General features: G+C 42.9%; 1 protein-coding gene across 1 annotated transcript in view; it reads left to right on the plus strand.

Annotated features, from left to right (window-relative positions):
* The first annotated feature begins 268 nt into the window (after positions 1 to 268).
* The window catches only part of LSAMP (limbic system associated membrane protein), a 1,004,346-nt gene continuing 978,031 nt past the window's right edge, over positions 269 to 26,583 (plus strand). The window contains exon 1 of the mRNA XM_032681167.1: positions 269 to 712. Coding sequence (XP_032537058.1) covers positions 646 to 712 — 67 coding nt within the window. The 5' untranslated portion in view covers positions 269 to 645. The remainder of the gene's footprint in view (positions 713 to 26,583) is intronic.

A 26,583-nucleotide genomic window follows, 5' to 3' on the forward strand; every position in this document is an offset into this window, starting at 1 on the left:
GCCTGGCTGCATTTCTTCTTTTGGCAATGAGGAATATTCCTTTGCTGAATCGCTTCCCCGTGTCCACCGTAACTGGAGCCTTAGGGACTCCTGAACCCATCATGGCTCGTAGACTTGTGATCCAAAAGATACATTTGTAGAGGAATGAGGGAACCATATTTCTATAGCATAACGTATATATATATTTATATATATATAAATGAAATAAATGAGCTGGCTTGCAACACTAGGTGGCAGAGGTGGGATCTGTTCTGCTCTGAGCGCTGTCCTATAAGGCATTGCTTGTTTAAGTACAGTCGCATTTAGTTGGAGCTGCAGGAGAGAGACAGAGAGATTCTCTGTGTTTACAGCCAGCACAGCCTACGGTGGAGCATCTGACCTGCCCCCCCCCCCCCCCTTTCTCCAGCACTTGAAGGGGAGAGTGCGAGGTTATTTGGAAATCTGGCCACCGTAGGTCAGCTTGCGCTGCGACTGGATTGTCAGAGCTGGTAAAGCAGAGCCCAGAGGGACTGAAGGGAGACACGAATCCCATTTTCTTTGAGAGGAGAGAAGGGGAAAAAAAAAAAAGATAAATTGAAAAAGAGAGAGAGAGAAGTGAAGAGACGGAGAAAAAGGCAGAGGAAGCAGAGCGAGTGAGAGAGAAGCATGAGGACCTACTGGCTGCACAGTATCTGGGTGCTGGGCTTCTTCCTGTCCCTCTTCTCCTTGCAAGGTATGTGATGAGTTCTTTCTTGCAATCTCCTCAAACCCTTCTGCTTCAGTTGAGGCTGATGGACTGAGGATGGCCTGAAACATGGAGCTGAAAGCTGGAGCTTCCTCTTCCCCCCTCTTCCCCTCCAAACCTTCCCCCCACCTCAGGAAATAAGCCAAGGAGAGATCACTGCTGGTGAATCCTATGGTTAGAGGGCACTGCATGTGACTGACTTTGCTGCTGTATTTATGCTTTTGCAGAGGGGAAGCTGGGGGGGGGTGGCATTCAATAAGATTTGCAAAGCAGAAGAGTAGTAGGTGAAGGTGGATATCCCTTCCATCCACAATCAGTGTTTCTCAGCACTTTGAGTCACAAGTACTGATTCTCCTTCCTGAAGAGACATGTTAAGTTTCTTTATTTTTTGCTTCTTTGGTTGGTTGGTTTGTTTTGTTTTTTTTAAATTGTTTTTATTTTGGTTTTGCCCAGAGAGGGGGAGGTTACAGGAATCTCTATGCCTCTGGTCCGTCTGCGAAAACATTATGTCCTTCCCCTCCACTGGGAAAAAAAAAAAAAAGAAGAGTGATGGAGGAAAGACAGAAGAAGAAAATTTGTTGGGTATGGGGTTTTGTTCAGTGGAGAATTGCCAGCTGGGTTTCCTGCTTTAAGAGCCAAGTGTGAGTATGGAATTTAGTTTGAAGTGATGACAGGCACGCTAGCTGGTTTTGAGATGCTTTCTGTAAACAGGAGTTAAGGGTTAATGCATCCCATGCTGTCTATATAAATACATGTCACATATGTACATATAAGCATAGCCCTCCAAATTGCAGCTTTTACGTGATCCACGCTCGTTTATACACACCAGTGGTCCTTCACTTACACACACATACACACACTCACGAATATAGCAGGGAAGATGAATAAACTCACTCTGGCACACAGTTCTAGCTCCCTAGCACATGCAATTCCTGGAGAGTCTGCTTCTCTCGAGCTCACATTCTCCCTTCCCCTCTTCCCCCCATCCCTCTTTCAAGCCTCCATCCTGCACACTAGTGCTCATGGTTGCTTACATATTAAAATCCCTTGCCTATCCTGCTGCACCAGCCTTGTAAGCCTGCATGTGTGCACACATATACACACATATAGGTGAATATATAACTAAAGAACATATATGTACTCTATCTGGCCTACAGTGTGCCTCACAGTCTCACATTTGTAGTGAGCTGCACCCTTAGAGGGTATCTCACTCACACACATCTTCACCACACACACATACTGAGTGCTTTTTTTCTCACTCTTGTGCATACTAGTGCATGAGTGCCGTGTCTGGAGATGTGCCAGTCACAGCATCCTCACTTCCTCTTAGCTCATACTTTTACACACAATCTTGCATGTACTGTTCTTCTCTATTTTGTGTCCACTAAGCAAATTCCTGTACAAGCAGGCTCCCTGTCACACACATGCTTTCTGTTGCAGCCTCACACCTGTCACTTCTCACATTTACTGAGCGCTCCTTTTCATACAGTCTCACTTCTTCTGTTTCTAGGTTGCATACACATGCTTTTCACTGTCACATATTTTCTCTCAAACTTGCATTCTCTGAAGTCTGGACTGTGAATCCAGCACCAGCACCTTCCAGCTAACTTCTTTGCTTGCTGTGAAATGGCTGTTTCTGACAGGAGAGGAGGACTTTTTCCTAGCACAGAGGTTGTACATGGGGTGAGAGGAGAGCCAGTTCTTGTCTAACATAAGTAGCTAATGTCAGCAACGAAGTTGTGTAGCTTGATGTAAACTTCCCTCTGCTCTGGAGGATTAGGCACAGACCTGTCTGGAAAGATGGACACTGGCAAATAGCACTGACGCTGAACATTGCCTGTCTTTCTGATGCATGATTTCTAGCCTGTAGTCAATGATGTTTGCTCCACGCAGTGTTTTCAAGTCACAAGCCTTTCCTAGAGTTGCAACCAGAGCATCCTGATGCTACCACCACAACAAGGAGCTGGTTTTTTTAGTCCTTTCTTATAGCCAGAGCTTATGCCAGGGTACAGGCACGTACAGGATTTTACCTTCTGTTTTATTGAGTTACTATTGCCACAGTTGTATCAGTCACTTCTATTCTGATTTTGAAGACATCAGGGAGGGTCTTTTGAGGGCTGTATTCCTAGGTACACTCTGAGAAGGCAGAGGCAACACAGTTGCCCTCCCTTGGTTTTGGGATGGGATCAGATGGTGTGGTGTGTCACTGTTTGCAAACCTGGAGCTTCTTTTTCTATTGCTCCCAAACTTAAGACATGATACAAACCAGACCACTGCTGGATCTAGTTTCACAGCCAGCAGTAATTTCCTCTCTCTGGACTGAAGGGTGAGAGAATGGGAAGCAGGAATATTGGGGCTGCCTGAGAGGAGCATGGTACCTCACAACCAAGCCTGAAGATATCTGAAGGAGTTAAAAAGGAGTGAGAACGTATTGTGCCCTTAAAAAGACCCAACAAACTAACACAGCCCCCCCCCCCAATATTTATTTCAAATTAATTGTTATGCACTGAAAGCCGTGGTAACAAGCCTTGAACACTTCTGTAACCCTGCTGAGCACAACTCTGTGGAGCTCTTACCCCAGGAAACTGCAGTATTGGCTTTGACAGGCGCTGACCCGTCGGAACGCTTCCAAGAGCTTTGTGAGCACATCCCTCCAGAGCCAGCCAGCTGAGCCTGTACCTCGGCAAGCCATCCAAAACTTGTCTGTGCCTTCTCTCCCCTTTTTCCTTGCTGTCCACTTGGGGGTGTACCGGTGAACGCAAAAGCAGCTCCTTGCCTTTCTCTGTTCTCCCAGAGCCACCAAACACGGGGGAGAAGGGGAGCGATGCTGGCACTGCTGGGCACGGCCGAGCTGAGGCTGAATAGCAGGCGATGGGGGTGTAGGGAGGAAGCGCAGCTGAGGCTGGCAGGAGACCTATGGGCTCCACTGTGCCAAGTGGCCAACACAGGCTGCCAGGGGAGATGCAATGGGCTGCCTGTCCCCCGCCTGCCTGTGCTCAGGGGCTTTGGCACAGAGACAGGCTTTGCTCCTTCCCCCTTAGGTTAGATGCTCCAAGTCCTGCACAGAGGATATTTTTTTTTCCCCATAATCACTATGTTTCCTTAATTTTGTGGCTCAGGATTCTTGTGTTTCCCTGCTACTGCGCTTCCAGTCTGCACTGGGAGGCAGGTGGCTCAGAGGCGGAATGGTTGTTCCTCCTGCATGGTGCACTGGCCTTCCTGCCCTGTGGGGGCTGGAAGAATAAAAGCACCTATACACCCCAGCACTGCGGGTGGGTGGGATTTTCTAGTGGCATGCTGCAGCCTTTTCCTGGAATGGATTAATTTCTTAGCACAGTGTGCTTCAAATATTCTGACAGAGATCAGATTCATAAATTGGACTCAAAAGCTGAATTTTTCTTTTTCTTTTTTGTTTCCCAAGTCGAAAATTGGGTGCATGTGGATGAGGAGGAGAAGCAAATGATTAGGGTCTATGAAAAATTGCATTTTGATAATTTAGAAGAATTTTGTGTTGATATTTTCACTTTTACCTACTATTACTCTAACTTAGCTGTCAATATGAAAATTAATTTTGATTTCCTCACCCTGAGCATTTTATTTAAAAAAAGAGTGCCTTGACAAATTATACAACATTTCCTTCAGCATTGCTTTACATTGAAAAATTCCTCTAAACAAACCCTTTCCCTTGAAAAATAGCAGCTGTTTCAAATCAGCAATTTGCTTAAAAGAAAAACCAACCCAGCTTGTTTTAATGCATCCCCCCTATAACCCCACCTAATTGGTTAATTGTAGAAGACTTTGGGCTTAAAAAGAAAAAAATAAGATGCCTCCACAGCCCATTTAGTGAAGTAGATGGTTTAGGAAAGGATAGGAAGAACTGACCTGCATAATACTGGCAGCATTTATTTATAATGTGTTTTTTTGAGCTGCTCAAGGGTGTTCTTAAATGGGGAATGAGTCTGATGAAAGAAATCACAGAAGTACTCGGGTAAGTGGAATAGGATGCTTTAGGTTGATGCACAGTACAAATGTTATCTGTAAAGTCTCATGTTTTATAAACGTTACTGGGCAATGCGGGTGTGAAAAATGATGTGTTTGTTAATGCGCGAGGTATGTGCAATCTATATGGATGGAAGTGTGTACCCAAGTGTTTCTGTGCTGATAATCTGTAACGGATGGGGAGAAGAAAGGGAGGAGCAGGACTCTGTGTGTATTTGTGGTGACATTGTGGTGTATGGGTGATAGTGTGGGGTGATTGTGATGCAGGTGGATAACACTGGAGATAACACTGCCAACTGGAGAGGGGAAAAAAAAGGGCTTTTCCTGCTGTCCTGAATATACTTTTCTTCCTATCTGTTTTCAGCTCTCTCTTGTCGAGTAAGGCAAGGGAAGCTCTTACAGGCTGGACTGTATTGATGAGGTAACAACTCACTCAGCTGCCTTGCATTCCCTTAAATGATGAAGAGGTTCAATACCTAAAGTAAAACACTTTTCTTGTAGGCTTAAAACAGGGAAGAAGAAGAGAAGGCTTTTTATCTGCAAGCGGGGAGCATTAAAAAAATATCCCCAGTGTTTCTTCTAGTCCTATCCCAGTGACTGCAGACCATTTGAGTCAATAATTACCACACCAGTAAGAACCCATTTCCCCTAGCTGTTGTAAATCTCGGCACTCAAATACCTACTCAGAGGGCTTTGTTATGATAAGTAGAAATTGGCTTCATCTTTTAGTCTCAGAGATCTCTTCTCACACGAGAGTTTTACTAGTTTTCTCACACGAGAGTTTTACTAGTTTTCTCACACGAGAGTTTTACTAGTTTTCTCACACGAGAGTTTTACTAGTTTTCTCACACGAGAGTTTTACTAGTTTTCTCACACGAGAGTTTTACTAGTTTTCTCACACGAGAGTTTTACTAGTTTTCTCACACGAGAGTTTTACTAGTTTTCTCACACGAGAGTTTTATTAGTTTTCTCACACGAGAGTTTTACTAGTTTTCTCACACGAGAGTTTTACTAGCTTTGTAATAAAGGCCCCAGTGCCAATGGGGGAACTCCTTTTCAGCTTTGGAGCACTTATGTATGCTAATGGCGGTCTGAGGAGGAGATGTGCTCTTTTATAGTTGCTCTTTTCACCTCATTTTTCCTCCACAAGCAATAGGCTTCTTCCAGTCAGGCTGAGGAATATGGCTGCTGTCCTCCTAGGTCTCACCACAGAGCCAGTGCTTTAGGAGTCTGCTCCCTTACTGTGTGCTGGCTGTACCTCCTGTAAGCATTGAGTAAGCCAAGGTCCTTGCCTTGCTGCTGGGGCCTGGACCCTTCCCTCAACAGATTTACCCTGTGCAAGGCTGATTTGCTTTGGAATGGGTTAGAGAAGGGATGTTAACATGTGGGTCCTGCAGCAGCAGCTGTGTGTTCTGTGCAGTTACCTGGAGAGGCAGGTGGGTGAGGCAAGGCTGGTGATGAGGAGATGTAGCGCTGCTTACTGACCTGCATGCTGTAAAGTGAGAAGAGGTGGCAAAAGGTGATTAAGAGTAATGGCAAGGGAGGCCCTTTTTCTGGGCTCATCAGAATATCCGGTGGGGTTTGTTATGGAAGAGGATCAGCTGAGGTTGTTGGCTGACAGAGATTGTTAAAGGACTGAATGATCAGAGTGAAATCTGTAATGGTACTAGACAACGGTATATCCTGGAGGAGTCTGGGGAAAACCTTTCTTGTGTGCCTTTGAACACAGGGACATGTGTTTTGACAAATATCATCTCCTTTGTGTGCAGGGTGCTGCTGGAAGGATGCAGTTTTACTGTCTGCAGTCCCTATAGGAATCATGAATCTTTGCCTCTTCAGTATCCCCTTTTCCTTTAAAAAGTGCATAACATAGTTTCATTTGCTGTTCAGACTCAATGAGTAATGATTTTTTGACACCTAATATGCTCTTACTGATGTCAATTTATCATTAATAAAACCAAAAATACCACGGACAGCACAGACCATCTTGTCCCACTCTGAAAAAGAGTAGCTAAGGGCATGTGTAGGTGAGCATGTGGGAGACACAGCCCCCTCCTGGTGTCAGTGAAGGACAGAGATCCCTGCAGTCAGCATGGAAGAAAAGAAAAAATGCTTGGTGTTCATGATTCTTACAGAAATAGGCAGGGGAAAAAAAAAAAAAAGAAAAGAAAAAAGGCCGGGCTTGATTCTCTGCTATGCCATTGCACTGTGGTGCTTTGGCTGATACTGGATGTCCTGGAAGCTGAGACATCTCCCTGTGAGCTCCCTCCAGTAGGTTGCCTGCTGGTGTGGCAGCATTGCCCTGCTCACCTGAGTGGAAAGAGAGGGAATAGCACACTTGCAGGGGCTGCTGCTTTAATGTCTTTGAGCCAAAGCTGTATTCTCTCACACAGCGAAGTGTCTTGCTGGCCATATATGCAGTCTTAAAGTTCATGGGGAAAAAGTTCGGCATGACTACATGCTGAGGGAAAAGGGTTCTTTACACTAAACCTGCTTATTGGCCACCTACAGGCATAGAATAGGGTTTTTCAGTGGTTGTCAGATGTAGAGGTACTGGGCTTTGAATGGTATCTCTGAGAGGAGATGGCTGTGGAAGCAATGCAAGGATATATGTACCCGACTAAGAAAGGTATTTTTTTGAGAGGTTGGTTTGCTTTATTTAAAAAAAAGATAGCATCAGAAAGCAGGCTTCAGAGGAGGGGTTTTGGCTGAAGGCAAAGATGAGTGTAATCAGAGCTGTGGGTTCACAGTATGGGCTTTTCCAGTTCCTAGGCTATATAAAGCATCTAAAAGAAACTCTTCTGAAGATGGCTTGTGCTTGAAACCTGCTCTCTTCCCAAGAGTGTGCCTGTGTGTGACCTCATGGATTCAGGTTTCTTCATTTCTTTCAGGTTTGGCAGAGCTCTCCCTCAAAAAGTGTGTCCCTTTCTTTTTTTTCTGGTGATGTGTTCTTGGCTATTGGGAGGAGATAAATGTGGCAGGCAGGCCATGAGCAGTGGGACGAGGGAGGGAGGGAAGGAAGGAGCAAGCAAGGAGACAAACAGAAGGCTGTGGGCCTTTCCAACTGGGAAATCAATAGTATATGAGTATGCAATGTAAGTGTGTAATCACAGCTTCCTCCCCTCTGCCTCTTAGCACTTCAATTGATGGTGAGTTGCAGGCCAGAACCAATTAATCCTTACAACCTGCTAGGACAATAACTATTAATATTCTTGTGCATGCACTCTGGTTGGTGCACCTGCATGGAGCCTGGCTGTGCTTGGCCCTCAGCAGCTGACCCAAAGCTATGTCTGATCATGAGCCTTGCACTGAGTGCACTGTGTTACCTGACTTCTGCTTGTGTGGATGTGTTAGAGAGGCTGACTGTAGGGATATACACTTGAGTGTCTGAAAAAGGAGGCATTGGCAGGTAAGGGTTTGCCTGAAGGAAGAAGGGGTTATTTAAAGGGGCATCTGGGGGATTTTTGATGTGTAAATGTGTTTAGACTTTTGTTGCATGGGTACATCTTCTTGTATGAGTATCTACTCTTTGCCTTGTAAAGCTACTTTGTACAGTGGGATCACAACATCCAGTTTTATTTATGCCTGTGTACATGATCTGTGCATGAAGATATGACCAGAGGCCTTTGAATAGCTCTTCTTTGACTTTCGGGAAGGTGCATATACAAGACAGAAGATTATTTTTATATATATATATATATATATATATATATGCATGAACCTGTATTTGGGTGTGTGCATGTGATGGAAAATGCACAAGTCATGTGGTAAAGATGCTTGGGCAATGTTAACCAATCTGGTTCTGAGTTGTGTTTTGTACAAGAGAGTTGTCATGAATGTTAGTGTAGGTGAATGCAGCGTGATTGCTGATAGGAATATCTGCATAGCTATGTATACTTTTGGAGTGACCATTATTCATAGCAGATTTGCATCCTATCTTGACATGGCAAGAGATTGTTGCAGTGAAACAGAATTGTCTCTGTAGCTTGGCTGCCCCTCATCATCTCTCTGTGATAGCCTCAGTGTAAAGTGGCAACTTAGTCATGCTTCAGTCACCTGGGCATGAAATACAGTGTAGAGAGTGGAAAGGACATGTTTGACTCCTACACTTTCATGGGAGAGTTTCTGGGAATAGAAGAAGGAAGAAGATAAAAGGAGGCTTTCCTACATGCACAAGTCGTAGTGTTTTAATTAGACCAACATATTCAAAAATAGTACAACCTGACTGAGCCAAGTGTTCTTACATAGTTATACTTTTGTAGACTGTATGAACCAGGGAGCTCTAGGCTGGATGCAACCTGAGGCAGTAAACCAGAAGTCTGTACTCTGGCTGTACCTGCATTACCACAGCCTTGCTGGTTTAGCTTCCTTAACAGCATGGATTCTGTCCAGCATGGCTGTGTTTTGTTGAGTCTCAGTTTAGGTAGAGGAGTAGAATAGACCTGACTGCAGGCATGCCCCTGTGAGATGTTCTGCACTTCTAGACTCCTGTAGAGGAAAGGAAATTATTTGTCTGGAAGAGTCATGTTGTATTGAGGCTGGGGCTTTTATGAACAGTAATTTCTCAGTGATTCAAAGAAAAAGAAATTAGTCCTGTCAGCTGAAGTGATGAAAGAATTGTCTGTAGTCAAGGCCAGCTAAGGGAGCAAAGGTATAAAACAGGAAGATGTAAAGTGAAGTACAGAACCTCTCCTCCATTTTCATATATCCTAGCTGCATACCGGTGACTGGTTTTTGTACTATCCAGTAGCCACAGAGGTGCAAGAGATTGGGCTGCTGATTTAATTAAAAAAAAAAAAAAAATCTGGCCTCAGCATGAGGTAAATGAGCTGTGGCATTGCCCCAGAGGGACCTAGAGCTATGGTAAGCAGTACAATCTTCCTTCTCTTTTAGTCTGCTGTGTCCACAGAGGAAAGGGAGAAAAGGCCATTCTGTCTGGCCTAAATCTTTGTAGTGGTAGCCTTTTCTTCAGGCTTCAAGGGACCTCACAAGACCCCTGCTTGTAGGCTCTGCTCATCCCCTGGTCAATCAGAAGAGTTTCTGTTTTCTCTCTTTTTCCTTCTGCTGCCCAAAATGACCCAAACCACCACAAAAACTGAAAGAAGATACCCCAAGCTCTCCTGGATGCTGAAGCATTGCTGTAGCTGCTGAAGGAGGAATGGCAGTGTGAAATGTACTGGGGAGACAGATGATTCAAGCCCCTGCTTTCTTTGCCACATGGCAGATTCTTTCAGAACTGGGGATGCTAAGTGAGAAGAGGCTTTGAAATTGTTACAGGCTTAGGAAGACCTTAATCTAGATGAACCCTTTTCTTGGTGCCTTGGCTACCCCACAGATGTCCCAGGAGTTCCCAGCAGGAACCTTGACAAGTTTCTCTCTGAACCACACCTCAAATTCTCTAGAAGTTTGTTGGAGCAAAGCAAAAAGTTTTGCAGAATGTTTCTGCTTCACTGAAATGGTATCTTTCTAATAAGGAATAAAAAGGTGTTTTGTTGGAAAAATTCCAACTTAAGTTTCAAGAACACATTAAGGCACAAGTGCTTAAAGGCTTTCCTGTGATGTGTTATCTTCTGTCATAAAACTACATCAAAGTCTCAACTGTCATCTAAAACAAAAAAGTTCTGAAAATTGTGGCCTTTGTAGGTGCAACCAAAAACTTGAAAATATAACCTGAGTGCAACCAGTAAGTGGTGTCTGTCTTGAGTCTGCAGACAGCTGAAAGAACATGCTCAGAGACATATCATCATGTTTATTTCTCTGGAGAGTTAGGTCTGACTTTCTCCTGCTAATGCCTCTTTGGGAAAGGGTTTTCATTAGGGCCAGCAAAGAGTATAATAGTCCTGATCCTCTTGACTGAGGGTTAGGAAGAGTTTCTCTGAGGGGAAAATGCTGTTGCCATGATTGCCTTAGTAGTTCAAAAGTAGAAACAGCCTTTTTTTGATATGATTTACAACTGCTTGATGGGACTGGAACCTAAGGAGTGTTCAGCTCGTGGAAGGGTTTTAGGTTATGTTGCAGACTGTGTTTGTGTTAGGTAATAGGAATGCTTGTTCAGTTTGGATTGTAACCATTCCTGGACCAATCACGAATTGTAAGACTGGGGAAAACAGCATAGCAGATTCAAAAGAAAACTTGTTTAAATACGAGTTGTAATGGCTGTACTGAAGATCTACCCTCACTTTTGTTTGGAATTGGATTTCCTTGAAAGAGACCTGGCTGATGTCACTGGGGAGGAGGGAATGTCTGCTGTGCAGAACTCGTGTCCCATGGTGATGATGTGTCTAAGGCAGAGGATGAGCATGTACATGTGTCTGTGTGTGCATCGCATGTGCGGGGCCCGTGCTGTGATCACCAGAATTACAGTCTAGCCAGATAACAAGCTGTTGTTGTTTACAGCACTTGGTTCCGGGCACTTCAATTCCAGAAAGATGTAAACAAAATTAGAGGGAATTCAGAGGATTGCAAGGAGAATGATTAAGGGGCTGGAGGGACTGACTTATGAAGAATGCTTGTGAGAGCTAAATATATAGCTGTTTTGGCTAAATGACTAAAGAGGAGCTATGCTAATGATCTAGGCATACTTGGGAAGGCATGAAGAATTGTCTAGTGTGGACTTAGAGCTAGAAGAGTCTCTCATGATAGAAAATTTGGAGGAGGAAAGAAAAAAATTGGCAGGAGAGAAAAATACTTAATGGAAGAAAGCAATTAGGTGGTGATATAGCTTTGTTAAGAATTGTGGTGGAATTGCTGTCATTTGGGATATCTGAAGTTTGGCTGGGCAGAGTCCTGGAGAATAATCCATGCACTACAAGCTTGAAAAGGTCCCTTGAGAGACAGTCTAGATGCCTTAATAGATTTTTATGCTGTCATTACTTTCTGAATCACAGCTAATACTTCCAGTCTGATAAAGAACCATATTCTTTAACATATTTCTCTTTCTTGCCTTGTATTATTTCTATTGTGATGCAGATACTGGCACAAGACACATGAGGAAGTCTTCTGCTATGCTAACAATTGAAATCCTGGTTATATCAACTGCTTAACTCCAAGATTTTTTTTTCCCCTTCTTTCCTTTAATGGAGTGTTCATTCAGATTTGCCTGATAGGTGGGAAAAGGGAGCCTTCTGGATGAGTTGAAAACCCAGTATATGTAACTCTGTCCTGTAAGTCGTGTTAGGCTTTGACAAGTTCCTCATTGCTACTTATGACACATATATGTTCTATTCTTTCTTTATCTCACACATTTTCAAAATGTGTAACTGAACAGTGGACTGGTTCCTTCAGGCTCAGAAATTGATGTGATTGAGCCTGTAGCATTCTGGGCATGTCCCAAAAACTGAGTCTTCCTAGGACTCCAGAACTGGAGGGAGGCTTTTGAGGGAGGCAGACGTAGAACAAAATGGTAGGAGATGGCTAAGTTGATCAGTGGTGCAGGGGGATCAGCCAGCTTGTTTGCTGTTCTCTCACCCACAACAGGAACTGAATAATGAAAGTGAAATGGGTGGTGTTGGCTGCTCGGTTTAGTGCTTTCGTTGGGAAGAGAACAGACAGAATTGGGAAGGGAACAGACAGAATTGAGAGGGAGTTTTGTAGCGTATGCTGTGCTGGCTGGCACCATGGACTTCCAGAGGTAGAAGGTATTGCACCTTGAGTGAAAGAGCCAGGACACATAATGGGAATTATCCAGAATGAACATTATTTGTGCCATGGATGCAGACCCAGAGAGAGTTCATCATAGTTTATTAGCTCAGGTACAGGACTATCCAAATTGCAATCTGTTTCCTGGGCAGGAAGCAAGGAGCACTATTTTGCATTGCATGCAGTCCAAGCTGTTCAGTGTTGCTGGATCTTTCCCAGTCTGTGCAAGACCTGCTTGAGGGTCTCAGCAGCCCAGCAGTGCCAGGGAACAAAGTGTGGAGACAGTTGACTCTGGATGTAAATTGATGCTATTTAGCTTGGACTTTCGACTAGCCTTGGTATGTGCAAGGCGGCTGATGGTAATGACACCTTTACCCTATGCACCCTAGCAGAGTGGGAGAACTCATTAGCTCAGATATGGTGAAACAGGAGTGCAGTTGGGCTCGGGCTCTGAATCAGAGGCAAGAAACATTGTAGACTTCAACTGTCTATGCTGAACTTTCTGATTTTTTTCATATTATAATCTCCTCTTTAAGAAATAAGTAAGTCCTGGAAAGGATACAAACTCTTTCCCTCCCCCACTCCCCCTCCCCACTTCCCTGCCTTTGCTTTAGGTAGAGATTCTGCATTTGTGCCAGAATGGAAAAAGGGGGAGATGTGAGAAATTGAGCAAAAGATGATGAAGTGGAGAAGATTAGAGACTCCAAAGGTGATAATCTGCGTTGGCAGAGATGAGTTGCTGTTGAATGGTAGGGTGCATGCTCATGGAGATGGAGAACTGAAATATTGGTTCAAAGACCAGTGGACATACTGTTTTCTATAAGTTACTTTGGCAATCTGTATGCCTTCTAGTGGCATGACTCATCAAGGGAGATGGAGAACCACTGCTCCTACCATTACTCAATGGCAGTGTCACCTGAGAAGTTGGACTATATGTTTGGAGCCCAAAGGATGAGGTTTCTCAGCCCTAGCTCACTGCTGAGAGAGGAGTGGGGTGAGAGCAAGATAATTGGTCTTGTAATTGTGTTTGTTGCTTGCAGGAAATTGATTTGTTACAGCACCTTTGAATCATTGTTCTGTGGGATTTTGCTAATCTCATTCTAACCCTGGCAGAACATTTGTTGCTTGCACCCAGTGGTTGAGTCAGAGCGTGATGCTGCCGCCTCCTTTAGTTACTGGTGCAAAGGCATAGCAGCAGGAGACCTTGAAATAGATTCCTGCAACTGGGTGTACAGGATAGAGCTCTGGGTCTCCTCTGCATGAACTGTAACTGTGAAAGGAAGAGACCCAGACTGTTATAAGGAAGAGGACAGTTGATGGCAAATGTGCAGTTGTATTGCTATGTGCTGAACTTCTGAAGAAAAATCTAAGCATTTCAAAACCAAAATCAAAAATAACCTAGGCATCCATTCCCTGAAATTCCTGTTTAGATATCTAATAGCATCACTATCTAATAGTAATCTTGATAGGAAGGGAGATTCTTCTCAAAGTGAATTTTTTTGTTTTTTCTGTCACTCACATGTTTGAAAGAAGTGAAAAAAGTGGACTGACACTATTTAGTCACTACTTTTGTTAGGAGCCAGAATTGGTGCTGTAAAAATGATTGTGCACATACTTAAACAGAAACTTTTTCAGAAAATAATGTTGTTTAATGAAAACCGTTCCAAGGAAGGATTTCTCATGGCTAGAATGGCCTTTCTGAAAGAAGCGAAGACATATTGCACTGGCTTAGAATTAAAGACATTCAGATCTATGTTTCTGTTCCAAAATGGAGCAGGATCTGGAATGTGGTTATCCCACAGTTCAGAAAGCACATTAATCCCTGGCTCTGGCCTGCTTTGGAGAGGTCTAATTTTCTCTCCAAGTTGCATTTTTAGCCACCATACATGTTAGAGTTAGAGCTCTGTAACTTCCATCATTCCGTGGGGCTTGCATTAATTGCTAGATAGGGGGTGAACAAAAAAGGTCTGCACCTGCCGCACAGACACATGCAAAGAAGTTCACACTGCCAAAGGCACACAAGTTCCAGATCTCTGTGCTTTGGCTTGCTGCACTGGAGGCCATGTGGTGGAAGAGCCCCCACTTATCACAGCAGATGGCTGAGAAGTGCTTGTTGGCTCTATGGGCAGAGGTGGCAGCAGCAGCACATTGTCCTTGCAGATATCTCAGCAGCCAATATTGGGGATGGTGCTGTGGCCATAAAAAGAGAGCTGACCAAATTCCTGTGTATTGCCCTTGGCAGTTTTGGAGGCGGGTAGCTGTCATGATTTGAGATACCCCAAAAATCCAATTCCCTTGCTCCATCCCACGCCTCAACCTAATGTGAGATGGGTTTTTCCAGACAAAACACACCAGACTCCAAAATGGGGGAAAGGGAATATATTACAATGACTATACAAATAAATATTATAACACATTATACACATGATCACAACTATCTCTACCATGACATATAGTATTTACAATGGATCAGATCTCTTCTCCCCTCCAAATAAAAGTCCAGGAGGGAAAAAAGCACAGATCCCTTCCAGTCTCTCAGGGCAGCAGCTTCTTCAGAGTAGCAGTCTATCTCTCTCTCATGCATGCAGCTGTTGCTGGATCTCTGCCAGCACTCACGAGGGAGGTATCCAAGCTCCCTCGGCCCCTTGATGCAGGCAAAGGGGTCTTCCATGGGCTTTGTTCACCCCAGACAAAGGTCGTTCCACCACGGTCATATCACGAGACACAGGGGATCCTCGTGACGGTCTGGTATCTCCAGGAGATTCAAGCTCCTTGCAGGGCCTCTGTGCCCTGTCTCAGGCTGTGAGCTTCTTTGTAGCTTGCAGCAAGGGAGGACCCCCAAGGCCAACCTCCCACACCATCCTGGCTCAGCTCTCAGGATGACCGAGCTTCTCAGCTCCTCTCTTTCTCCAGTGCTGCATGTCCAAAACTCTTCTCCAAGATAGGAGTCCATCTCCCTCTTTTTCTCAGAGGGATCAAAGGAGTCTGGGGGGGTCTGGTATCAGTTCTTACCCCCAGAACTCTGTCTCTCAGCTGCTGGCTCTCTTTTTCCTCGGCTCTCCTTCCAGGAGTCTTCTCTGCAGTGCTGCACGTTGCTCCTGCTGCTCCTCCGGATCAGGTCTTATCTATCCTGGCTCTCTGCCAGTCTCTGGACGCTGCATCTCTGCTTTCTGCTCTGTCTCCGCTGCCCAGTTTGGAGAAAACATCTCCCAGCTTAACTACAGACACTTAGTCCAGTCTAACACTGTTCCAAGTCTCTGCAGTCCCCCCCAGCCAGGGGCTGGGAGGCCCCAGAGGCCCCGAGGGGCTCAGAGCCCCTTCCTCGTGGCTCTACAACATGGCTACTTCTTCTAACAACCAAAACTACAACTCGTCTCTTCGGTTTGCTTGTGATATGTTTACATTTTGCAGGAGCACCCATTGGACAAAACTTCAAAACTTCCAGGGGTTTCCACCCCTTGGGGTTTTACCATTTTCTTAGCCTCTGGGGGAAAACAAGGTCCAAACCACTACAGCAGCTCTGCTGCATTTGTAAAATGTCCAGTATGGTGTCTGCCCTGCAGCTTCCAGTCAGTTTGGCAAACTTGTTTTTTGCTCCTGATGTTGGCTTGCTGCAGCTGCAAGGAAGGGAAAAGCATGGGTCTCCTCTTTCATCTTCCTGCATTAAACTTTAATCAAATATCCCAGTTTATGTTTCCTATTTCTGCAGCTTTATGACCAAAACAAAGGACCAAAGATGTATTTGTAGTAAACCAGAGCAGTCCAACAGTTTCTATGATGTCTGCCTACTGCACTAGGGTTATACTGAGAAGGTATGGCCTAATGTTTGTTAGAAACCATGAATTCTGCATTGGACTTTGAGTTCTAGTCTGGTCTTATTTGTTGTTGTGGGTAGAAGGTTTCCTAATACCTCTTGAATTTTTGCTTTTGGGGAGTTTTCTGTGTGAAAAAACAAGGAAGAAAAAAAAAATAACTGTAAGGGCTATTTGTCTGTTTTAGGTAGGCCCAATGTGGAGTCCCTAATCCAATTTCATGGAGCAGAGGCTTCAGGCTGGATTTACGCTGTATCTCTCTAGGAGGTTAAAGATGTGTCGTTCAATTTGGTCGTCCTCAGCAGTACGTATTCCAGCTTGAGGCTACAAAAATCCTAAACTGGTATATGTCTGTGAGGGGAAGAAAAAGGGGATGAGTTGTAAAGGCACGTGTCCTTTGATGAAAGATTGTTCTGCCCTCCTGAGTGATGATACCTTTAACCTTCTGCCTTTTCCTAGCACTGTGAAATGCAGTTTCTTCCTGTCTTGTTTATTCCTTTTGTCAAGGGTACTCCAAAGAGAGGATCATCGATCCTCCCCAAGCAAATTTCTTATGGGGTCTGATCTGGGGCTTAGAGGTTACGTCTGGATAGACAGGCACATTACTTAGCTTCCAGAAACTACAGGACCAGTGATATGAATGTAAGAAGCAAAGCATCTACCCAGATTCTCCGATTCAATAGAGTCTTGCAGAGCAGGCTGGCAGTTAGAAGAAACACTTTTTCATGCATAAACTTGGGCACCTTTGAGTTGCAAATGATGAAGAGACAGTAAAACACGCATTGCCACTTTCATAGGGATACCTTTAAAGCTAGAACTGCACTTTCAATTAACTCTACTGTATGTGGCCAAAGTCGACAGTGCATAAAACTTTGATAATTCCACATTTTAAAAATGTATTGGGAACTCTCATTCGTATATCTTCACTGAAAATTTCATGAATTGCACATTTCCTGGTGTTAGATGTTCAATAAACTTAAATTATGCAGCAATTTGCATCTAGAAGGTTTGTTTTAAAACTGAAGTCTGGCTACTTCTCTTCTGGATTGAGAACAGCTTTTTCTTTTTATGCCTCCAGCAATTAGAATGGACACTCTTGTTTGGAAATTGTTGGAGATCTGTACTGACCACTTAGTAGCAAAACTCTGACATGAGGAAGATATGTAAGGTATCAGTATATAGCTGGACACAATTGTATCCCTCTTGTTTGAGCCTGATGATGTATTTTTGTTCATTTCCTGGGCATTGATCTTGGATCTATTAAAAATTTTTCAGCAAAACTTTTCTGTATTATAATGTATTTTCAGCTAATTGGGGAACTTGAGATTAGAGGGAAGGGAAAACTTGAATGAATCCAGTTTGTGAAATCCCAGATGACAGTTATCAGCAAAGAGTACTTCTCGTACAAGGGTAGTCAGGTTGCTGGGAACATCTTCCTAGATCTTTAAGTCCCAAGGTGAACTCCTGGTTTGAGAAAAACAAAATGTGGGGTGTTCTGTCCATTGATATAGACGAGTTCCTGGAGTACCCTCCACATCTCAAGCAGTGTACTATTTCCATGCCCTATCCCCAGTTTGTGCTTTTATCTGAGTGACCTCAAAGGTCACACCACATGTGGTGTGAAGAGGAAGGCTTTAAACAAAGCTCTCTGGAGCCCTTTCCTTCCTTTCAGTAATCTCATTTCTAAGTTTTTCATGGTTACCTAGCTTTCTCATTCTCCTTGTCCTTACTGCAACGAAGTTGAGGGTATAAGCAAAATCTACCACACTCCTGGTTTTCCGTAAATGATCTCTATGCTAAATTAGATGAAGAGCAAGGAGGAAAAATCAGAGCCCAGTGTAGCTATGGCAGTCCTGGGATAGCACTGCTGCTGACAAGCATCCACTTTCAAGGTGATCTGTTGACTATGACCATGTTGGTTTGTAAGAGAGGCATCTTAAAATTGCCTCAAATATCTCAAAGAGTGTTCCTAATCAGAAGATAGCTTACGCTTTCTCCTGCAATACTGCTTAGTGATTTCCATCACCAGTGACATCTACTGATGTAAAGAAAACATGATTAAAGAAAGTATGCTTTTTTTTTTTTGCCAGTCACTCAAAAAAAAAATTAAAATAGCTTGGGCCCTGTTAATCCCAACTGACCATGTACAAACCAAAGGTTAAGGTATTTCACTAAGGTTGTGAGCTGGGTCGGTGGCAGAGCAGAACCTGGATAACTCATTCCCTGTGTGGTCCCCTTGCACAGCACTCCTGTGCCAAGCAGAGTACTTCCTTAGCTTGGGTCTCCTTGGGCACTGCGAGGGGCAGTGCTGGTGACACAGAGAGCTGTGAGGTGCAGGGAAGTGGTCATGGAGAGGGAGGCTCCCTGGTGTCTGTAACGAGATGTGTGGAAGGTGTCAAAGAAGGAACAGGGGCGCATTTGACAATGGTGTGGGGAGGAGGGGAACACGAGTGTGTCTGCCAAGCTTTTGAAGCACTGTGTGCTTAATGGGAGCTCCTGCAAAGACACAGGCTGCAAAAGCCATCAAGAGAAGATGGCTTCTCCCAGGGCCCTTGCAGCTGCACAAGGCTGTGATAACAGAAATTAACTTCATCTCCTTTGTCTTGCATTCCAAGAGCCCCAGAATAGTAGTTATGAAAACACTGCTGCTTAATATTGTCTTTGATCGAGCAATCCAACGGGAGCCCTGGGCTTGTTCTGCTTGGCTTTGTTAGTTTCAGACCCCAAGGCAACAAGCCGTTTCCTTCAAAGCCCAGGCAGGGCTGCATTAAGTGTGAAGCGTGCAGCAGAAATCCCAGTTTGTCAATTCAAATGGCACTCACCTAGTAGCAGTGCCTGTATATTTAAATCCACAGCAAAGTGTGGGAAGCAGGGCATACGCAGTTATCCCCTCTGGAAAGAGCATGTCTCAGGAGCTAGCAAACAAGGCAACACACTCAAAATACAGCAATGTGGGGTGGATTTTTCCTGTTATTATCCAGTTTTAATATGCTGCTTTCTTTATTTGCTGCCAACTGGTCTCCCAGTACACTACAGCCAGGCAATGGGGGTGATGCAGGAGGACAACACCACTACATCACTGCAGAAAAAAGTTTGCATTCGTCTCCTTCACCTCCCTAGGGGACAGATGTGCATCTTTCCTGCAGCTGCCAGGTGGGCACTGCATGTACACCTTGGCCAAGACCTCCATTCTAGTTGAGTGTAAACACTTGGAGTCACCAATTCTCTGACTGATACAGTTATCAAGAGTCAGCTCTTGGAGGTCTTTTCTACTTCACCAGCAAACAATATGAAGGCAGTTATTGGAAAAGGTCAGTGCTAGTGGTGGTGTGCAGGGGGGCTTATGAGAACCAGAAGGGTAGAAACAGCTCATCTGTTTCTAGATGGGTGGTTATCTGAATGCACTACAACCCATGTTGACCCAAGTGCAGGGGCTAATGGTGTCTCTGCAGGCAGTGATGAGAGATGGAACTATGTACTAAGGGAAGGACTGGTGTACTTTTTTTGTTTAGTCTCTTTTATTGCTTAATTATGAGACTCAGTCTATTTTGTTTTCCCATCTATGTAAATCAGCTTTTGTTAGTTGTATGAGGTTCATGAAAGCTATAAAAAGGGCAGTGACTTGATGCCTTGAGGAGCCTCCCTTCTCAGTTTACCTGGGACTGAGGACCATGGTGTTTAACCTTCACATCTGTGTAAACTGCTTATAGAGCACGTTTGATTATGAAATATCTTGGAACCTGGTATGCCACTCTCCTCTTATTATGGAAACTATGTGGTCTCATTGAAATAAAGGGGTACTATAGGTATAATATTTTAGATATACAACTTTATTATAATAAAATTTGGGAAACTGGAGGAGTTTCAGAAGCAAGTAGGTTAGTGATAATATTTCATATGACAAGGATAAAACCTGCCATTACTGCAGGGTAAGATTTAGACAGGCTGCATAAACACTTGAGGTATATGTTTTCTCAAATCTGACAGAAACCCATTGTTGTTTAGTTTACAGGACCAGGAGTTCCTGAGCATTGTTAGACGGAGAAGAAAAACAAGGATCTCTATTTTGTTCTAGTAGTGCTTGTCCTAGCACTGCACATTTTTGTTTTGTTATGTGCAGTGATGCTTGACACCTCTCTTCAGTTTAGCGGACAACCAAAGGGACTAACCCTACAGTGTGCTCTCCCATATATTTTAGGAAGGATCAACAGAAACTCTGGACGGCAGCTGGAGCTTTTCTAAGATTCTGCTTCATTGCTTGCCTCTTGAAATTTTTGCCGTTTCTGTGATCACGTTTCAGTAGGACTTCTATTTTCTTCTCTGTACCATGTAATGCAGCACAGTGATAGTGAGAAAACTGCATTGATCAAACAAGCAAAAAAAGCATAAACTACGGCAAAAGTTAGGTTTGTTAAAGGTGACTGAGAACTGCAGATGAGGGAGTTGCGTTGCTGTGGTGAAATAATTTATGTTCCCTCTCTAAACCTTCTCAAAGAGACAACCATGGTTTAAAAAAAAGCTCGTGCAAGTGTGAGGGACCCCAGGCTTAGTGCTAAGAGACAAGATTTAGGGGTCCCCATCTAGCTTTGTCCTTAATAGGAACTACTCCTGTCTCAACATTTCAGTGCCCTCTTTTGTTAAAGGAGCATAGGGATTTTGGAGAATTCTAAGAGGAGATTTCAGATAGTCAGAAGTCGAAGAAGTACAAAGAACTTTGTACTGATTATGAGTTACAGGAGAAAAGATTCAGTGTGTAACTTCTAGCTTCAATCCTGGATGTGTAGGAGGTGGATGGAGGGTAAAGGAGGCTGGAAATTAAAATAAGCTAATATCCTAAACTATATTTTAATTGAATTTTCAATATCTTCACCTTGGATATTATCATACTAGACATTAAACCCATGCACATTATTCTGTAACCATATACTATCTACAGTAAAAGCACCAGCTATTAAAATGGGAGAGTATAAAAAGCTCTTTCAGTATGCCTTCAAAATTGCTCAGTACTGTTGCTTATGCAATATTTTCTATTTCTGAAAGTTTAGAAGCCTGGAATTAAGCAAAGGAAAAGCCTTTTTAGGTTGGTAAGGCAGTTCCTCCCCATTTGACCAGTGCAAGCTCTTTCAGTACAATGACAGTTGAAATCAGCCCCCTCAAATTCATGCTGTTTAATTACAAAGGAAAGCCACAGTATTTCAGAATAGAAAGATATGGGTTTGTTAAGATACTGGACTGATCCTCAGGGGGAACTGAGCTTAATTCCTACCTTTGCCACAGGCTTTCTTTAAGTTAGTCCATTAATCAGTTTGTGTCTTAGCTTACCTGTCTATGCAATGAAAATGAAGACAAAGGAAGTTCCAAAGCCATCTTCCCCCATGCATAAAAGATGTTTTCTGTGTGATGGGTCCCAATCTTCTATCTGTTCTTTTAGTATTGTTTGGTATAAAGGTGTCTTCTTTCTAGAAGGGAAGTACAGCTGATCTGGGCTTTCTTTTTTTGACGTTTCTTTAGCTCCGTGTATAAATGTGGTACTATACTGATTTAAGCTGAGACAAAGCCTTTGCCATAAAAACTTGCACATGTTAAACCCATTGGATCATTCAATCCATCTTGTCAATTATCCTCACTTGTACCATGTGGAGCAGAGCGGTAGCCTGTGAGTAGGTAAGGATGTGATTGGATTTTCATTATGAGGCTAATCTTTGTTCCTTGGTAGTCATCATAGACAATAAGAATTGGTCAGTTTGGGGGGATGACTTAGCATTTTTGTAATGTAGTCGAAGTCAACTGGATGATATTTTCTTGACTTTTCTGTGTAAAAAAAAACCCAAAAACAACATATGGTGTATGCAATTTTAACTGCATAAATATTGATGAAAGCATAAAAAATTTCTTTCCCACCTCTATTTGTAGTAACAATACAGTAAAGAGGAGGGAAGGAGAGGCATTTTGTTCTCCTGGAATTTTTGACTCAAGATCAACACAATTGGATCAAGATTAATTGACTAGGTTTTAATTTTAAAAGTTAGGATTCCAAATAATGAGATCAAAATGGTTCATGGACTTGTTCCAGTGAACAATTTCTGGAGGTGTAGGCTTTCATTAAAAAAATAAAAATGTAATGCTGTCTTTAACACTGTCTCTATCCCTTTTCCCATATCAAGAGAAAGTTTGCTCTTTTCACAAATCCCAGAGAGGTCTGTTACTGGTGAAAGGCAAGAAGTTTCCATCAAATGCTAATTAGAGAAGCTGACTGGAAATTGCCACTTTATGTAAATTCACATTTTTCAGAGATTCCTCAATCCCTGAGTCCTTTCTTTGCTGGGGGGAAAGGTGAAACAACTACCTTTCTGTTCTCCATTACTACATCCAGGAGAATAGCAAGAAGGATGGTTGCCTCTCTTGTTTTGCTCTTTGGACATCAAAGACCAAGGCCAGACCATTCCTCTATGGTTCTCCTCAAACATTTATAAACTGCAGCAGTGTTGCAGCTGTGTATTGACTGGATCGCAGGAAAGCAGAGATCATGATGCACTATCACAAAAAGGACGTGCAGACAGCAATGGAGAAAAAGAATTTGGGGAGAAGATCATAAGGAAAACTGTGGAGCTGAGCCCATTTATGCTCCTTCCCTGGTAGGCCAGGGTAACATCTGTGGCTTACCAAATGCATTGGAGTTCATTGTAACATCCTTTTGAAAGCTTTGTTATGCACCATTCTTACCCCACCTCTTACCTTTTTTAACTTTTGCAAGATGTCTGGGCAAAACAAAGGTCCTTCACAGCCCCGTGCAATGAGAGTTGGCATTTTCTTGTGTTTGCAATAGCCTGATGAGACAATGCGTGAGGGAGGTTGCTATGCTTCTCATGTATTTTGTAAGAGGAAGCAAAAATCTTCAGTGACAAACTATTCTTCTTATATTTTGTGACAAAGACTGGAAGCAATTCTGTTCAGTCACTGAACTCACCTTGACTCATCTCACGCAAATGCCATAATTCAGAAGTTCTTAAAAAGTAGTGTGCAGTACACAGCCATTGCCTATGAATCTGTACCATCTGTGGTGTTTTCAGTTAACTGATGGCAGAGGTGCAGGGTATCCCTTGGGAAACAAAAGGCAGCCTCTGAATTATCAATTCAGTAATTCTGGAGTAATCATTTCTTTGCCAGGAACAAGGCTTCTGTATTACTGGTCTACTGTGTAATTAGTGACTAATGGAACAACAACCCCCAGTATATTAATTGCTATTGTAGCTGTATACAGAGCATTGTTCTCTCTGTGACAGACATATAAATTGTGTGCAACTATGTTGTCCCTTTCAGAGCAGCTCTCTCTAGAGTTAGGTGTCAATAATGAAATGCAGCTGTTCCTTGAGGAAAGATAATGTTACCTTTCAGGGCTTGTCTAGTCAGGAGCACATGGGAAAGTTGATCTGAATTAAGTAACAAGGTGGGTTTCAAGTGGATTATGTAAAATGTATTAAACTAATGTGTGCATACACACTTGTTTGGAATTAAAAATGGCCTTCATTTGATTTCACTTAATTTTCCTTTAAAGTGAATTCAACTAAATCGAATTAAAGCCATTTTAATGCTGGCTGAAAGCGTGAACCTTAATTCTCTCATTATCTGTAGTAAAAGTTCAGCATGTTATTTTCCTAAGAAGAGGGCGAAGGTTCTCTTGGCATTCCTGAATGTTGTGCTGAGCAAATGTGAGAGTTGCCTCAAGTATCCATTTTAACACTCTGAAACTTAGTGGGAATTTCATACTTTCATACTTCCTTTTTTCTTCCTTCCCCCCTCGCCCCCGTGAATCTCTGAATCCCCTGTGTAACTAGTGCAGAAGGCTAGGGGAAGTGTACATTTTTTAATTTTTTTTTTTTTTTTTTTTTTTTTTAAATCCTAGTGACTTAACTCTTCCCTATAGTGAAATGGAGTACAGAAAGGATAAATAATTTCCCCACAGAAACCCATCACAAGCTGCCTGTAGAATCCAGCCTGAGATCTTCTATGGCCAGCACCAATGCCTGGATGCTGTGTATCAGTTTGCAGATACTCAGTGTACAAGGCTAGGAATCTGTGTGTCAACAGTCTCTTATTTGGATCATCTTGTCTTTCTGAGAGGAAACCTTCATCTTACAGTTGTAAAAGGAACCTTTTACTCTTCCCAATATTATTAAGTAAGATAGGGCAGCCTATCTGATACATGTGCTGGTGGACATGTTTTTGGAAGCTTTACTGAGAACAGATGTTCCCACTGATGAAGATCTTCTCTTCTGACCTACAGTCTTGGTTGCTCATTGGGTCACTGAGGCAGACAGTGAGTTTGGGGCTCATCACTGTGCAGTGTGGCTGAACTGAGAGAATGTGAGAAGAGCAGCTGGAGTGTAGGGAGGAGGAAAGACAAGCCCTGAGATCCCTTTGAAATGCAGAGAGCTTTTCACAAAGTCACGTTAAAATGAGCAGGCAGGCCATGATTTGAAATGAAATAAACCTTTGGAGCCCTGGAGTTTTAATGTACTGTTGATAAATGGATTCTGTTCTTATTCAGCCCACTCTTGCACGATGAAGAAAGAAACCTTTTCTGTGAATTGACCTGCATTTCTTTCAACTCTGCCTTTCTAGATAAAGCTGCAGTGAGCTCCCAATTCAGTGACTAGTTAATCCTGGCTAGGAGTTAGGAAGACCATTGGTATTGACAGTCAGAATTGCATTAATGGAGGAGAGCTGTATTCAGCAAATTCATGGAAAAATGTCCTTTATATTTCTTGTAAGTTAGTTCTACATTTCCTTAATGCAACACACTACACTTGTCTAAGTACTTACATCTGCATGGGCTCTCTTTGGTTTATTAGAAATAGCAGAGCCAATTTTCATACACATCATGAACAGTAAGTCAGAGGCTAATGAGAGCATGTATTTTCATTTTTTTACTTTCATGGGAAAGACAGTGTTTTCTTGAACACTAACAGATGCATTTTCAGTGCTTAAGAATAGAACCTCAGGTTAAAAGATCCAGGCATTGTTCAGATGCTACTGTCAGCTGGAGGGATGTCACCTAGAACAGAAGAGCCACCAAACTGCAAGTACAAAAAAACCTGTGCTGGAGCTTCAGCAGAGCAGCCTTTGTGTGGGTTTTAGATCTGTGGGTTTGAACTACTAGTTTTCAGAAACCACATATGAGGTTTTAGTTCACCCCCTCTCTCAGCAAATCTGTATTTCTGGCATCTCCTGTCTTCCAAGTGTTCATTCTGCTGATGGTCTCACTGCCTGCTTTGTCATGTGGTTTGAATTTACTGTTTAGAGAACTGAGGAGGAAAAATAATGCTCTGCATCAATAATGCTCTGTCATTTTTCACTCAGGCATCATCAGTTAATGCCTATGGCAAACTGTGCTTGAGAAGTTTTCTCATGCCATATTGGTATGTTTCTAGTATGTTCAGGCATAGACTCAGCTCATATAAACTTTTGAGATTTTGCTGTTTGTGTTGTTCTGATTGTTGGTGTGCTGCTTTTGTGGTTTTATTTGTTGTCATGGAGGTCATTATTAAAAAGGCACCACCTTGTGGCAAGTGACATCCTCTTGTATGCTCTGTGTAGTACAGAGTAGGTGATTGACTTTTTTAAAATCAGATGTTGCTGTGAGATCCTGTGATATACATTGCCTTTTTAATAAGAACCATTTTATATCCTGATAAACATCAGGCCAAATTTCACTATTTGTTTTCCAGCTATAAGAATCCTGCAAACATCCACTGTGATCCTACATTAATTAATCTGTATCCCAGTCTGGCATGCACAGCAAGTTCTTATTGTTTTAGATAGATGTCTGAGGCACGGGCACCCTGACTTGTGAGGAGGAGGACAAGCTAATGCAAATACTATGTTGCACAGAGCTTATAGGATATAATTTGCTGCAGTCTGACATACTCTGGGAAATTACCAAGCATGTAGTCTTTTGTTTTCTGTGCTGTAGTTCCAAACTTTTAAACTCTCAGTTTTTTTCTACATACTGTTATGCAGATTGTCTAATATTGGCTAATACTGATATTGTCTTTAAAAGAAATGCTCTATTTAGGCAGGGTGGAAGGTATTCTGGCCAGTGAAGGATTGAAGACTTCATCTTCTGATATGATTTAGGAATACATAGATACAAATATAATTAGAATCTTGTTCTGTATCCATTTAGCTTCACTTGTGGATATTTATATTGTTTTAAACTTGGCTTTTTGTGCACTAGGTTTTTAAGCTACTATTAAGGCATCTAAATAGCCTTTAGAAATCTGGGCTTTCGTCACTCAGAAGGGCAGAGTCTATCAGCTGTCAATGAGATTTGAGCTCTGGTGCATCTAAGTCATTTCTGAAAATGAGTTAGTCTGTGAAATCCATGGGATATTCAGCATTCAGTGAGAG

This window comes from Chiroxiphia lanceolata, chromosome 2, assembly GCF_009829145.1.
Source record: "Chiroxiphia lanceolata isolate bChiLan1 chromosome 2, bChiLan1.pri, whole genome shotgun sequence".
Lineage (NCBI taxonomy): Eukaryota > Metazoa > Chordata > Aves > Passeriformes > Pipridae > Chiroxiphia > Chiroxiphia lanceolata.